General features: G+C 39.8%; 1 protein-coding gene across 2 annotated transcripts in view; it reads right to left on the bottom strand.

The window, feature by feature from the left end:
• The window catches only part of MPHOSPH8 (M-phase phosphoprotein 8), a 51,152-nt gene that overhangs the window by 3,921 nt on the left and 32,530 nt on the right, over positions 1-14,701 (bottom strand). For both annotated transcript variants that reach the window (XM_041765667.1, XM_041765668.1), the window contains 6 exons: positions 13,428-13,553; positions 13,257-13,345; positions 10,210-10,350; positions 9,464-9,550; positions 5,670-5,824; positions 2,366-2,520 (listed from right to left, as the gene is read on the bottom strand). In XM_041765667.1, coding sequence (XP_041621601.1) covers positions 2,366-2,520; positions 5,670-5,824; positions 9,464-9,550; positions 10,210-10,350; positions 13,257-13,345; positions 13,428-13,553 — 753 coding nt within the window. The remainder of the gene's footprint in view (positions 1-2,365; positions 2,521-5,669; positions 5,825-9,463; positions 9,551-10,209; positions 10,351-13,256; positions 13,346-13,427; positions 13,554-14,701) is intronic.

Raw genomic sequence — 14,701 nt, 5'->3', positions numbered from 1 at the left:
CTAGTTTGCTAATAGTTGTTTCATGGTACCAGTAACAACATTTTTCTCTAGCCAAATGAGGTGTTAATCACAATCAGATTCTAGAGGAACCAAGGTCAGTGCTGCTCGAACTTGAGTGTGCTCATAAATCACCTGACATCTCACCAAGGTGACAACTGAGAGTCAGGTGTGGGAGAGGCCTGAGGGTTTGCATTTCTAACAGCTCCCAGAGCAGGCAGAGGAAAACCTTGCAGGATCTTCTACCTGCAGATGATTCTTTGGTAACATTTTAGATAAACAGAGAAGACTTCTGGTGGCCACAGACACTGCATGTGCACAAAAAACATTCAGTAACCCTCAGGCAGTCCAGGTGCAGGAGCCCAGGAGCCTGGCCCAGCTCAGCTCTGCCCCAGCGAAGGGACAACAGAGGTGCAGAGGCCAGAGTATGAAGTGGAATGAAAGCTCCAGCCCTGAGAAGAACACCTGCTGCAACTGCGTCTTTTGGAATCTTTTGGGGGGGGGGGGGGAGATTTATGTAGTTTACTTCAAAGATTCTCTGGTCATAGGTTTTCCTTAGGGAAATTCTGAGAAATCTGCAGTTTCTTACCAGATGAAACTTGGAGATTTTTGCCCTAAGTTCTACCCCCACCCCCTCCCTCCATTTTTTTTAGTTTGTTTCCCCCCAAAACAAGACTCACTCCCCAGCAGTGCAAATGATCCAGTTGGACAGCTGAAACCACAAATGATTCTTCAATGTCAAGTTCACTAAACACTGGTGTTATAAATGACTATTTTATTTTATTTTTTTTAAATGACTGTCTTTAATTAAATTTTCATTAATGGACACATTTTTAAAAATGTTTTTGTTTTTTTAACATAAAAGCCAGAACCCAGCTGCATACTTCCATAAAGGCAGAAACAGTATTCCCTCCACGTAAACACCCTGGATCCATGTCCTAGAGAAAGGCCACACCATTCGTGGTCTTGCCTGCAAAGCAGCTGTTAATAAGAGGCTAGGAAGCAGAACCAAAGTTCCCATCTCCTGCTACTCAACTTTCCTATGGGCCAAGACACTTTTAGTGAAATTCAGGAAAAACACCAATTCTGGGCTTATAATCTTAAAGCTAGCGTAAATTTCATATAACTCAATTTTAATAAAAAGTAGAGTTATAAATATCCAACTTTCATACTTTTCTTCTTCCCCTCTGGTGCAAAAAAGGTTTCATTAAAGCATGGGGAATAGCACTCATGGGCAGAAAGAACAGCCTCAACTTCCATGCTTTTTATTTTTAAAAAATTTAAAAGATTGGGCAGCCAGGGTGGGTTAGCGGTTTAACACTGCCTTCAGCCCAGAGCATGATCCTGGAGACCCAGGATTGAGTCCCATGTCGTGCTCCCCACATGGAGCCTGCTTCTTCTCCTTCTGCCTATGTCTCTGCCTCTCTCTGTGTCTCTCATGAATAAATAAAATCTTAAAAAAAAAAAATCAAAGATTGATTTATTTTGGAGGGGCTGGGGGGGAGAAAGAATCTCAAGCAGACCCCCCTCTGAATGTGGAGCCCAATCTCATAACCCCGAGATCATGACCTGAGCCAAAATTAAGTCAGACACCTAACCAACTAAGCCACCAGGCACCCCTATGCTTTTATTTTTTATTTATTTTTATTTTTAGATTTTATTTATTTATTCATGAGAGACAGAGAGAGAGAAAGGCAGAGGGAGAAGCAGGCTCCACGCAGGGAGCCCAACACAGGACTCGATCCCTGGTCTCTAGGATCAGGAACCTGGGCTGAAGGTGGCGCTAAACTGCTGAGCCACTTGGGCTGCCCTGCTTTTTATTTTTTAAAAGACTTTGTCAGAACGAGCATAAGCAGGGGGGTAGGGGCAGGGAGAGAAAGAGGGAGAAGCAGGCTCCCTGTTGAACAGGGCTCTATCCCAGGACTCTGGGATCATGATCTGAGGGGATGCTTCACTGACTGAGCCATCCAGGTGCTCTCCCCTATGCTTTTTAAACAGTGCTCTGTGGATCCCTTAAAGTCACCTGGGATGGTAGGTATTAGCTGGGTCTCTTTTTCTGCCAGAGTAGCTCTGCTATTCAGTATTTTACATAATTGTGATATATAATGGAATTCTTTTTAAAAATCAGTTGAGGGGCTCCTCGGTTGGTTGGGCATCTGGCTTCAGCTCAGGTCATGATCCCGAGGTTCTGCAACTGAGTCCCACAACAGGATCCCTGCTCCAAGGGGAGCCTGCTTCTCCCTCTCCCTTTGCCTGCCGTTCCCTCTGCTTGTGCTCAATCTCTCTGTCAAATAAATAAATAAACATCTTTAAAAAAAATCATTTGATATTTAGTGTCACTTTTCAATCAGAGAAAACATAGGCTTACCTTCTGGTATGTTCTGTGGGGGTTTATAATTGAAATCCGTAGAAAAATCTGGCCCCTCACAGAGACGATGACATGCTATTGGGAAAATTGGTTCTAACAGAGCAAGACGTGCTTCAAAGTAATCCCTTATTGTTTCTTCTGCTACTCTTGAAAGTCTAATCAAAAAGTATAGTAAGAGTTGTTAATATTAATGTAGAAAATAATCGTCAGCCACAGTATTATCAGACTGTTGAATACTGGTAAGTCCTTCCCAAATCAACCTTTTTTTAAAAAAAGATTTAATTATTTACTTATTCATGAGACACACACAGAGAGAGGCAAAAACATAGGCAGAGGGAGAAGCAGGCTCCCTGTGGGAAGCCTGATGTGGGACTAGATCCCAGGACCCCACAATCACCACCTGAGCCCAAGGCAGATGCTCAACCACTGAGCCACCCAAGCGTCCCCCAAATCAACCTTTAAAAAAAAGAAATATAACTTCCTACTCACCCTGTCTCCCCACTCTATTTTTCTGTAGCACTTAGTATCTGATACACTATATAACTGTTTTACTGTCTATATTGTCCAGGGAAATTTAGGCTCTAAGTGGGCAAGTCTTTTCCACTCGTTGCTGTCTCCATCTCCCCAGCCTTCTGAATACTTCCTGGCACACAGCACTCAGTAACTTGTGTAACGAAAGTGAAAATTCCATTAAACAGCAAATTTGGGAATTGCCACATTCAAACATATGTCTTATTATAGTACTTAGATTAGAAAGTAGTTAAATAAAATGATCAGGGCTAATTCACAAAATATTTTAAAATAATCTTGCTGGAAGGTAACCAACTTATTTGGTTTGGCCATGATATTCCAGTTTTAGGAGTGGAATTCCACTGTATAATTCACCATGTACACGACCTTTTGTTTTTTGTCTCCCATCTGAAATTTACTTTACTTTCTCTGTTTAGAATATAAATCCTGGAATTGGGAGTGACCATTATACAGGCATGAAGACCCAAGTCACACCCTTAAGTGTGTTGGAGGAGGAAGAGAGGCAAAGAATGGCTTTTCCTGCCCAAAACTGCCTACCCCTGGATCCCTGTTATTTTGAAAAATAAACACCTTGTGTTAGCTACTGTTTGTCAAGTTTCTGTTATGTGTTGCCAAAATAACTTATTAGTTTCAGAGGCAGCATTTAGTGATTCATCAGTTGTATCCAACACCCAGTACTTATCACATCATGTGCCCTCCTAATTGCCCATCATCCAGTTACCCCATCCTCGACCCACATCCCCTCCAGCAGCCCTCAGTTGTGTCTCTTATGGTTAGCCTCCTTCTTAATTTTCATCTTATTTTTCCCTCCCTTCCCCTATGTTCATGCTTTGTTTCTCAAATTCCACGAGTGAAATCATAGATTTGTCTTTCTCTTATTTCACTTAACGTAATACCCTCTAGTTCCAACCATGTTGCAAATGGCAAGATATCATTCTTTTTGATGGCTGAGTAATTCTTAAGTGAAAAAAGTACTAAATTACTTACATGAACTTTCAATTAAAATAAAATGGTTTAGAATTCACTTGAAAAAGAATGAACTTGAATGGATAAACCGTGGTACATCCAGACAATGGAATACTATTCAGAGTTAAAAGGCAAGCTATTGGGCAGCCCCGGTGGCACGGTGGTTTGCGCCACCTGTACCCTGGGGTGTGATCCTGGAGACCCGGGATAGAGTCCCACGTCAGGCTTCCTGTTGGGGGCGTGCTGCTTCTCCCTCTGCCTGTGTCTGCCTCTCTCTCTCTCTGTGTCTCTATGAATAAACAAAATCTTAAAAAAAAAAAAAAAAAAGACAAGCTATCAGGACACCTGGGTGGCTCAGAGGTTAAGCATCTGCCTTCGGATCATCCTTTAGATGATCCTGGGGTCCTGGGATCGAGTCCCACATTGGGCTCCCTGCAGTGAGCCTGCTCCTTCTGCCTGTGTCTCTGCCTCTCTGTGTCTCTTGTGAATAAACAAATAAAAAAATCTTAAAAAAGACAAGCTATCAAGCCATGAAGACATGGAGGACCACTACATTTATACAGCATTTAGTCAAATTATGGAAGCAGCCAAGTGTGCATGGACAGGTGACGAATAGATAAACAAGAGGTGGTATGTATATTATTCAGCCATAAAGAAGAATGAAATCTTATCATTTGCAACAATATAGATGGAGCAAGAGAGTGTAATGCTAAGTGAAGTAAACCAAAGAAAGACAAATACATATAGTTTCACTCATACATCGAATTTAAAAAACAAAGCAAATGAACAAAGGAAAAATAAAGAGACAAACCAAAAAGCAGACTCTCAACTATGGAGAACAAACTGATGGTTATCTGAGAGGAGGTGTCTTGGGGGGATCAGTGAAGGGGATTAAGAGTGATGAGCACTGAGTAATGTACAGAGTTGCTGAATCAGTATATTGTACACCTGAAATATAACACTATGTTAACTGGAATTAGAGCAAACAAAAATCAAAAAAAAAAAAAAAAGAGAGACATGGAGGAATATTTAATGCATATTACTAACTGAAAGAAGCCAATCTGAAAAGGGCAAGTACTATGATTCCAACTGTATGACCTTCTGGAAAAGCAAAACAGTAGAGATAATAAACAGATGAGCGGCTGCCAGAGTAGGGGGGCAGGAAGGCCTGCACTGGCAGAGCACAGAGGATTTTTAGGGCAGTGCTACTCTGTATGACAGTAATGGTGGGTACATGTCCTTTTTTTTTTTTTGTGGGTACATGTCCTTATAACATTTGTCAAAACCCCAAAATGCACACCCCCAAGGTGAACCAATATATAAAACATGGACTTTGAATGGCAACTGTCAATGTAGGTTCACTGGTTTTAGTAAACACACCACTCCAGTGATACATGTTAGTAGGGGAGGTCGTGCATGTATGGAAGCAGAGTATACACAGAAACTCTCTGTACTTTTAGCTCAACTTCACTGCGAACCCGTAACTGCTCTAAAAAATAAGTCTATTAAAAAAAAACAAACTACAGATTAGTTTTAAGAAAGCATAAGCCCAATTACGAGAATAATTAGGATTTTAAGGAGATACTCCCAGTTAGAACAGTGTTAACTTTTTTAAAGTTTGAGATTTAATAACTGTCAGAAAAATAATTCATATGCCACTTATTAAATTTATGATCTTTTGAGAACAGAAACCTATTAGGACTTCCATTTAACAATCTTCTTCTGAGCAATTTACACAGGCCATTCTAATTACGACATGTCCAAACACATCTTGTGACCTAACCATGGCACATTCGCTCACACTTACGTCTCTAAATGATTCTTCAGCAAGTCGTACACCAACACATTGTTACACTGCTTTGCAAAATGCAGTGCACTATTTTGGTGCTTTGACAAAATATTGCAGTCAGCTCCACATTCAATCACGAGTCGTACGATATCAGAATTTCCTCTTTTACAGGCCTACAATGGAAAAAAAGGAGTTAACTGTAAGATAAGTTAGACAGCAATCAGTGTTTTCCCTTTCTCCTCCTGTGAGCCCAGCAGTTCTTTGTGAAGAGAAGGGCAAGAACACTGGAGAGGGGAAGAAAACCTGGCATTAGGTCTCACCAAGGATTACAATCTGATACATAACCGAAAAGTGTTACACTCCTTTTAGTCAGTGAACAGTACTGAAATCTGTGCTACATTCAATTTCGAAAACCCCTGAATCGTGGAGAATTGGGCAACTCTGAAAAAGATACTCTGTCCCAAGACAGAACAAACACCAGGCCTTTCTAAGCTCTAGAGTGCGCTCCACTCTTCAGACCAAGTCTCTGAGCATCACAAAATAATTTCAAAACTTCCCTAGAAGCTGCTTTAAAGGAGACTAATTAAGCATATATACAAATTTGAATTCAGCAAATTTAAGATGGAGCTGGGCACAAAGACCATTTCTAGAGTAAAAAGACCTACCACCTCCAGGTTCTTTCCTGTTACTTACTCCCTGTGGGGCTTCAAGTAATTAATTAACTTATTTCACTTAAAATCAAGTGAAAACATAGTCTGTACCTATGTAGTGACAGTGGAGAGAGAAGTGGATAGACTGACCGGTATTTTAAGAAGGTAGAATTCACAGAATTTGGTAACTGAAGATGTTTGGTAATCCTGTTTCTTAATTTTGGGAATTCAGGCTGTATATACAATGGGAGTGGGGTTACATTGAGCTGGAAAGGCTCAGAAGATGTTTCACATGTGTATCTTTTTCAGTGTAATTCTGAGTTTCACTGTTTCCATTTGTCCAAAGTGGGTAACAGTACTTCTGCCTTACAACACCGAGGCTGATACCATGTAACACACCGTAAAGGATGAGGGCAAGCCAGTTAGCTTTCCTGTAAGAACAAGGCTATCAGGTGTGCTACTACTCCAGACTGTATTTCTACAGAGTAGATTTTTAAGTTGTGCAACTGCTAGGTCAAAGGGCATGCATCTCAGGTATATCTGACAAATGCCTTTCCAAAGATGTATGTAACCTGGTGGTTCTCACTGGGGTGGTTTTGCCCCCAGGGGAATTCAGGCAATGTATGGAGACATTTCGGGTTGTTAACAACCGAGGGTGGGTACTAATGGCATCTGGTGCAGAGGTTAGGGATGCTGTTGCACATCCTACAAATGATCTGGCTCACAATGTCAGGAAGGGGAAGGTTGAGAAGCCCTGTTGGAACCAATTATATGCCCAACATCAACAGGTGAGAATGTGGTTTCTCCACACCCTCACACTCTGGTAACGACCAATTTTATTTATTATTTCTGAGATGATAGGTTTTTAAAATTGTTTCAAAAATTTCTGAAAATCTCCTCCCATGTTTATTTCTTCTAATTCTAAAAACCAATGTAATACACTAAATCCTTAAAGCTGAAGAAACAAGTACCAAAAAAATCCCAACACAAACAAAAACCAGATCAAAGTAAACAAAAAACAAAAACAAAATTTACATACAGTTATCAGCAGTCTTATTTAGACAGTAGTTAAATATCCTTTGAGATCTTCTCTGGGAAGAAGCAACAAATTGTCCCTCGACCCCTTCCCCTCTGGACACTGCCTTCCTCCTCCTCAGCTCAAGTCCTAAGTGCCTACAAAATCCAGCATCCACTTCCTCACTCCCTGCAACCACACCCCTCAAACCCAACAAACAAAGATGCCAACACCCTCTCCAGTGCTACCTCCCAAAAGCACTTCTCAGCTTATTTTTCTTTGGCATCTCTGCCTCAACAGATGCTACAGGTCAGCTCCTCCTTGAAACGCCCAGGATACTGCACTCTGCTGATCTGATCTTCCTTCACCTTCTCTGGTCTTTCCTATGTGGCTGCCTTCCATCTCTGGCCTTTAACTCTCAGTGGTAATCCCACTCTCAGCCTGGGTCTGTAATTGTGCTGTCTACACAGATGAACTCGAATCTGAATCTATAGCCTACCCCTCTCTCCTAAGCTAAAGATCCATATGTGAAACATCTGAGCGTTTCCAGCTCAAATGTAACCCCACTCCCATTGTATATACTGCCTGAATTCCCTAAATTAAGAAACAGGATTACCAAATACCACCTTCAATTACCAAGTCCTGCAAATTCTACCTTCTTAAAATACTGGTCTATCATCCACTTCTCTCTCTCCACGGTCACTATATAGGAACAGATTATATTTTCACTTGATTTTAAAAACAACCCTGTAAGTCTGCAAACCGTTCATCTTTTTAATTAATTCAATCTCCCTACTGAACTAGGGGAATGAGAAACTACCACCTTTGGTCTGATTATGTCCTTTTCCAACTTAAACCTTTTAGTGGCTCCCAACTGCTCTCAGGATCAAGTTGTCCTAATTCCTCAGCCCGGATGCAGACCATGTCCATGCTCACTGCCCCATGTGCACACCTTTATGCGCCAGACTACTTAAGCATTTGCTCTTTAGAATGTACATGTTGATTTCTCAGTAAGACAAGACAATGTCTTATTTCATGTTTGAGGTGCCACCTCTGCTCTAAGTATACAGCAAGAGAAGCACACAAAGGAAAATTAAAATTCAAAGGTAGGGCTCCTGAACAAAATAAGCATTTCTATAAACCAAAAATGAAACGGCAATAGAAGCAGTGAGCAAGGTTCACATCCCGAGTGTGGAAGAAGGTTGAAGGGCCAGGTGATCCTGGCCTTGAGAATAACAGAAATTCAAGACCACGCTCAGGACCAGGCCCAGGGCTAACTAGGGCCTGTATCTGTGCACTCTTCCAGACTCACGAAAGACTGCTGAAAATAGGTAGTACTAACACCTACTTCGGCCAACTTCCTTGCACAAAACTGCATCTAGGAAGGGGGCAATAAGGCAGAGCCTTTTTGGGGAACTAAATAAAGCATGGCTTGATGTCAGGACCTGCCATGTCTTAACAGCATCTTAGTCCAAGAACCAGAATAGAAACATGCCAGACTGGGCTGAGCCCAAGTAGAGGCTAATACAAAAGTGCCAAACAGGGAAAGGAATTAAAGGGAGAGTCCTGGGGGGTGGGGTGGGGGAAGCTTTAACAACTTTCCACTCAAAACGTTCCGCAAACCATAACTCCAAACACACAGGAAGAATTGAGGCTAAGGATGAATCCACCCATGTAAAGTAATAATGAAAGCACATGGTGTTCTTTTCCACTCCCTAACTGTGCATAGCCTAGTCCAGTTCCTGGTCACATAGTTCATATATCCACACAGCATGCAGCTCAGATACATCACATCCCCTGTCTTACCCTCCCCGCCCTTCTAAATGAAATCTCTATACTCAACATGGGGCCTGAATTTACGACCCCCAAGAACAAGAGTCATATGTTCTACCAACTGAGCCAGCATCTATCCCACCTTGTCCCACCTTGAATCCACACTGCTGAGCCTGGTATCACTTTTAGGTAACCCCACGGCTCTCTCAGCTTATTCCTATCACACTGTTGCTCATACCATCTTCTAATTTTGCTGACTTGTTTTTTCTACACATCTGTGTCCTGTTCCCCATCATATTCCCAGACCCTACAGAGTGTCTGGCAATCAGAGGCATCAACAGGAACATCTGTCAAGACCAAAGTGAAGTATTTACCTTCATTAGAGCAGTCTCACCATTGCTCTGCTGGACATTTACAAAAGCTCCGGCTTCCAAAAGAATAGCCACTGTAGTTAAAAAGTTCTATTAAAAAAAAAAAAAAAAAAAAAAAAGGAAACTTAATTCCCAAAATTCTTTAGAAAATAGTTTTTGACTCTTGAAATTTTTAGCCACCAGGGAAAATACTTGGATTTGCATGCAGGCAGGTGAGCATGTATGAATGCACAGTCATACACAATTTGATAGCAACTTCGATTGAAGTTTAACTACTGGTTTCAACATAAGAAGCTCTGTATATCAATCCTTTAAAAAAATAATGTGGGAACATTTTAATTAAATTCTTAATCAAAAGGAACACTTAATTTCAATTGGAAAAGATTTTTAAAAGATCTAAGACTGAAACCAGCATTAGTACATTAATCAGAGGCCCTTCCCCCTTTTTAAAGTAATCTCTATGCCCAGCTTGGGGCATGAATTCACAACTCTGAGATCAACAGTCTCAAGCTCTACAGACTAATAAGCCAATCAGTACCCTCAGGTTTTCAATATAAATCACTTCCCACTAGTTAAATCACATTTTGAAAATTCAATTATAAAGTACTACTGTTGATTAAAAAAAAATTTATTCATAAGTCCTAAGTGACTATATGAGGGTTATATTTCACCACAGAAACAGACTCTGTTCTGGTCCACAAGCTGGAATTCCCAAAGACTAAGTAACTGATGCCTTCTGAGTTCCCAACCTTCTCAGCCGCATGAATGAGGGCAGTGGTCCCGTTCTTCTGTCGGCCATTCACCTTAGCCCCTTTCCTGATGAGGAGCCTCAGCAGGTCATCTTGCCCTCCTGCTGCAGCAAGCATCACCAGGGTCATCCCGCTCGAATCCTTCATTGGTTTTGTTGAGGAAAAAACATGTCAATGTCTATCAGAAAAAATTTTAAATTAAGTCTTTTCATCTATGATGTTTCAATGTGGAATCACTTAAATGCACTGATTTAAGCAGCTACTTAAGGTTTTCATGAAAATATCCTTCTAAAAAACAATCAGAAACTAATACTATATAATTTCTTTCATAAACACCATAAAATTTTACAACTTCCATGTGTTTCAGCACTCTGCATGACATACGATGAATAGTATTCATCTTGATGCTATAAAAATGGCAAAGATATTTATTTATCACATTTCAGGCCCAAGAGTCTCCTTGTGTTGTAAGTTAAACATGTGAAACTAACACATCTGTGATACTCAGTTGGTCCAAAGTGCTAAGGCTAGAAATGACCACTAGACATGACCTAATTCCACTCTATTAATGAAAGGCTAACTGAATGGTGTCATCACAATGGGTGACCTATACAAATGTAACTATTTGGAAGTGATAGTCTGCTCAAAAGATAAAGAAGAAAATTCAGAAGCAGGAAACAGGACACGAATATGACTGGTTTCTAAGAGGCTGTGACAAGACAGAGAAATTGAAGTACTTTAAAAAGATAAAATTACATAAAGTTAAAAAAAAAAGAAAAAAGAAAAAAAATTACATAAAGTTGACAAAAAAATAAAAAGGTAATCAATAGCTAACATATTTCCAATCATTAACTGAAAGAAATCCTTAGGAATACCAAACCATTTATTAAATACCATCTGCTAAAACCAAGTTCTTTTTAAGATTTTATTTATTTATTCATGAGAGAAACACAGAGAGAGGCAGAGACACAGGCAGAGGGAGAAGCAGGCTCCCTGTGGGGAGCCAATGTGGGACTTGATCCCAGGACCCTGGGATCATGACCTGAGCCCAAGGCAGAAGCTCAGCTGCTGAGCCACGCAGGTCCCCCTAAAAACAGGTTCTAATAGTGTTGTTGATTTGGCTATAATCTGAAGTTTAGCAGAATTCACCTGTATGCTCAATCTGAAGGAACACTAATATAAGAAAAGTCAAGTGAAGTAAGACATTGTACTCTCATTTGTAAAGTATCTTATTATAAAACATGTAAGGGGCACTGGGGTGGCTTACTCCGTGAAGCGTCTGCCTTCGCCTCAGGTCATGATCCCAGAGTCCTGGGATTAAGCCCCAAATTGGGCTCCCTGCTCAATGGGGAGTCTGCTTCTTACCTCTCCCCCTCCCCTCTGCTTGTGCTCTTTCTCCCTCTCCCTCTCCAATAAATAAAATCTTAAAAAAAAAACAAACCCCTAAAAGCCATGTTAAAGGGAAAAAACCTTTTTTTCTAAACTTTACTAATACTGAGCTACATTAGTATTAAAGTAGGGGGAAAAAAAAAAGTAGGGGAAAAAAGCCATCTGATAAAACCAAACATTCATCCCTGATAAAAACTAAAGTAGGTAAGCAAAGAAAGGAAGTCTAGAAAGAGAAAGGCTACTGTCCACAAGAAGCCAACAACGGTACAAAAGAAAAAGAATCTTCAAACAGAGCTTAAGGGGAAGTCCCCACTCAGATCAGACAGAAAACAGAATCCCCTCTCAGATCAGAGATAGAACAGAATCACTTCCATCATCACTATTCTTCAAAATGTCACCAAGTTCACAAGACCAGAAAAAGAAATATTACTGGGAAAAAAAGGAAACAAAACGGCTACTTTTTGGCAGATGATATTCTCTGCTCAGGCAAGTCCCAGGCAAGCGACTTAAAAATTATTACAGTAAGAGAATTTCACAAAGTGAAATGGTGTCTGGAAGCAGACACCACGCATGCATGCATATACACACACAAATCAATAGGTTCACCAAATATATATAAAAACCAATTAGAAGACAAAATGGGGGGGGGGGGGGGAGATCCTAATGATCATACTAAGATACTTTAAGAATTATCAAATATGTAGGAATGCAACTAGAATAAAAGTGCAAGAATCACACAAAGCAAAAAACAAAATTTTAAGACTTTGCTTTAGGAATAAGTGAAGAGCTGAATAAATGTAGAGTTCTTATTTGGAGGACTCAAACGTAAAAATGTCAATTCTCAACCAAATTAATCTATAGATTTCATGCAATTTTACTTAAAATTCCAAAAATTCTTTTGAATTGTAACCCCTAAGGATTAAGCCTAAAAAAATCTACCACTTAATAACTAAGAAAACTGAAGAAGAAAATATAAAAATCTTTTGTAAGCAAGACACCCAAAAGCCATAAAGGAAAGGATCGGCAGATGTGACTATTTCAAAGCAAAATCTAAAAACTAGAAAGAAAGAGTTATATGTTTTCATTAAAACAAAAACCAGGGGATCCCTGGGTGGCTCAGCGGTTTAGTGCCTGCCTTTGGCCCGGGCGCAATCCTGGAGTCCCGGGATCGAGTCCCACATCGGGCTCCCGGCATGGAGCCTGCTTCTCCCTCTACCTGTGTCTCTTTCTCTCTCTGTTTCTCTCTCTCTCTCTCTCTCTATGTCTATCATAAATAAATAAAATCTTAAAAAACAAAACTGTCCCCTATAAATCAAAATGAAAACCCTGCAGCAACAGTAGAATGATGTACAGCTGTTGTGAATAGGTGACTACCAACATACCATCAACAGTAACACGGATACAAGGAGTCATTTTATGGCCCTCAGAGCAACAGAGGTCCAACAAGACAAAACCAGACAGGCCACAGCCAAACCAAATGGTCATTCTTGGGGCTAGAATTACAAGACCTATAATTTTCTACATTATACATTACTACTGTGTTTTCAGTTTATAAAATGAACATTACTTTTATAATTTAAAAAATGAAAAAGGAAACAGAATTATGTTAAAAGAGCTACTTTCCGTCTTTATTTCATGAGACTTTACTAAAACATTACCTCTTGGTCCAGGTTATAGTCCTCATTTGAATTAAGTGCAACCTTCACAGCAATATAATCCCCGTTTTTCACTGCATCCCTCAATAAATCTACAATGAAAGAATTAAGATAAATTGCACTTTACATATTTAGATTTAGGAAAAGGACCTCCAAAATTCCCAAAGTACTCACTACTTGGAATTGCATCTGCTGTAGTAAAGTTCTCATCTTCTCCATCAAGATGCTTTTGAAAATCTTCTAGTTTCATCCATTCCAACTGCAAGTCCATGCCCAAACTCAAAATCTGTTGTCTGCCATCTGGAACACAGAAGGGCCTTATTAATACATATTTTTTCCCGTAACAATGCTGTTTTAAGTTTGTGGTGTCTTAATTAAGCAAAGCTTCATCTACACTTTTAACAATATATTATGTAATTGAGTCTTTAATTAAATTTCTGCTTTTCTTGGTCAAATAATACAAACTATCCGTTTATTTTTTTATTTTATTTTATTTTATTTATTTTTTTACAGGGTCCTTAATTTATTTGATTCTTTTGAGTTTTCTTTTGGCAAATCACCATATATAAGTCTTTAAAATGTGTGCTACCTGCCGTACAGATAGTTCCTTTCCATAAACTATCCATGTTTAGATGTCATGGTGCTTCAAAGGTATAAGATAAGTAGGTAATCTATTAAATATAAAGTAATGAACCAGGAATTTTAAATATAAGAATAAGTAGCCCAAAGGAAGAGAGAAATCACAGGGACTCAGTAAGAGGAATCTCTTAACATTTCTATTTTTGGCCATTTTTCTGGGATATACATTGCCTCCATTCATTTACGTACGTAAAGCCATTCTAAATGTGTAAACCAGACCTGTATGTAAATAAGTGTCACTGATCTTTCAGACCCAGCTCCAGCTTCTCCTCCTGGAAGCCCTCTGTGCTCTGTTCTACCCACAAAACAAGTGCTAGACTCCTCTCTCATCTGTCTGATGCAGTGGCTTTCCTAACATTAAGAAAAGACATGTTCACCACTATTGGCAGTGCAACAAGTAAGATTTGAGCATAATTCATTGGAGAGTAATTTTTAAAAACTACTATTTTTAAAGATTTTATTTATGTATTTATTTGAGGCAGGGGAGAGGGGCAGAGGGAGAGGGAAGGAAGAATCTTAAGCAAGCTCCACACTCAGTGCATCCATGACCCTGAGGATTATGACCTGAGCTGAAATCGAGGCAACGCCCAACTAACTGAGCCACCCACCCAGACACCCCTCAACTGTGCTATTTGAAAAAGTAAAAAGCATAAATATTTTATGGTAAGAGTCCAAGTATTTTCACCTAAAACCAATTTCTCAAACCATACAAATGTTAGGCAGTGAACCTTGCCATAAAAATGAAGTTTGTAAAAGACATGCAAAGAAATGAAGGAAATTCTTCCAAAGCCTTTAGCTCAAACCAATAC

Source organism: Vulpes lagopus, chromosome 8, assembly GCF_018345385.1.
Source record: "Vulpes lagopus strain Blue_001 chromosome 8, ASM1834538v1, whole genome shotgun sequence".
Taxonomy (NCBI): Eukaryota; Metazoa; Chordata; class Mammalia; order Carnivora; family Canidae; genus Vulpes; species Vulpes lagopus.
The sequence above is the reverse complement of the archived record's forward strand: the minus strand, read 5'-3'. Positions and strand labels throughout refer to the sequence as shown.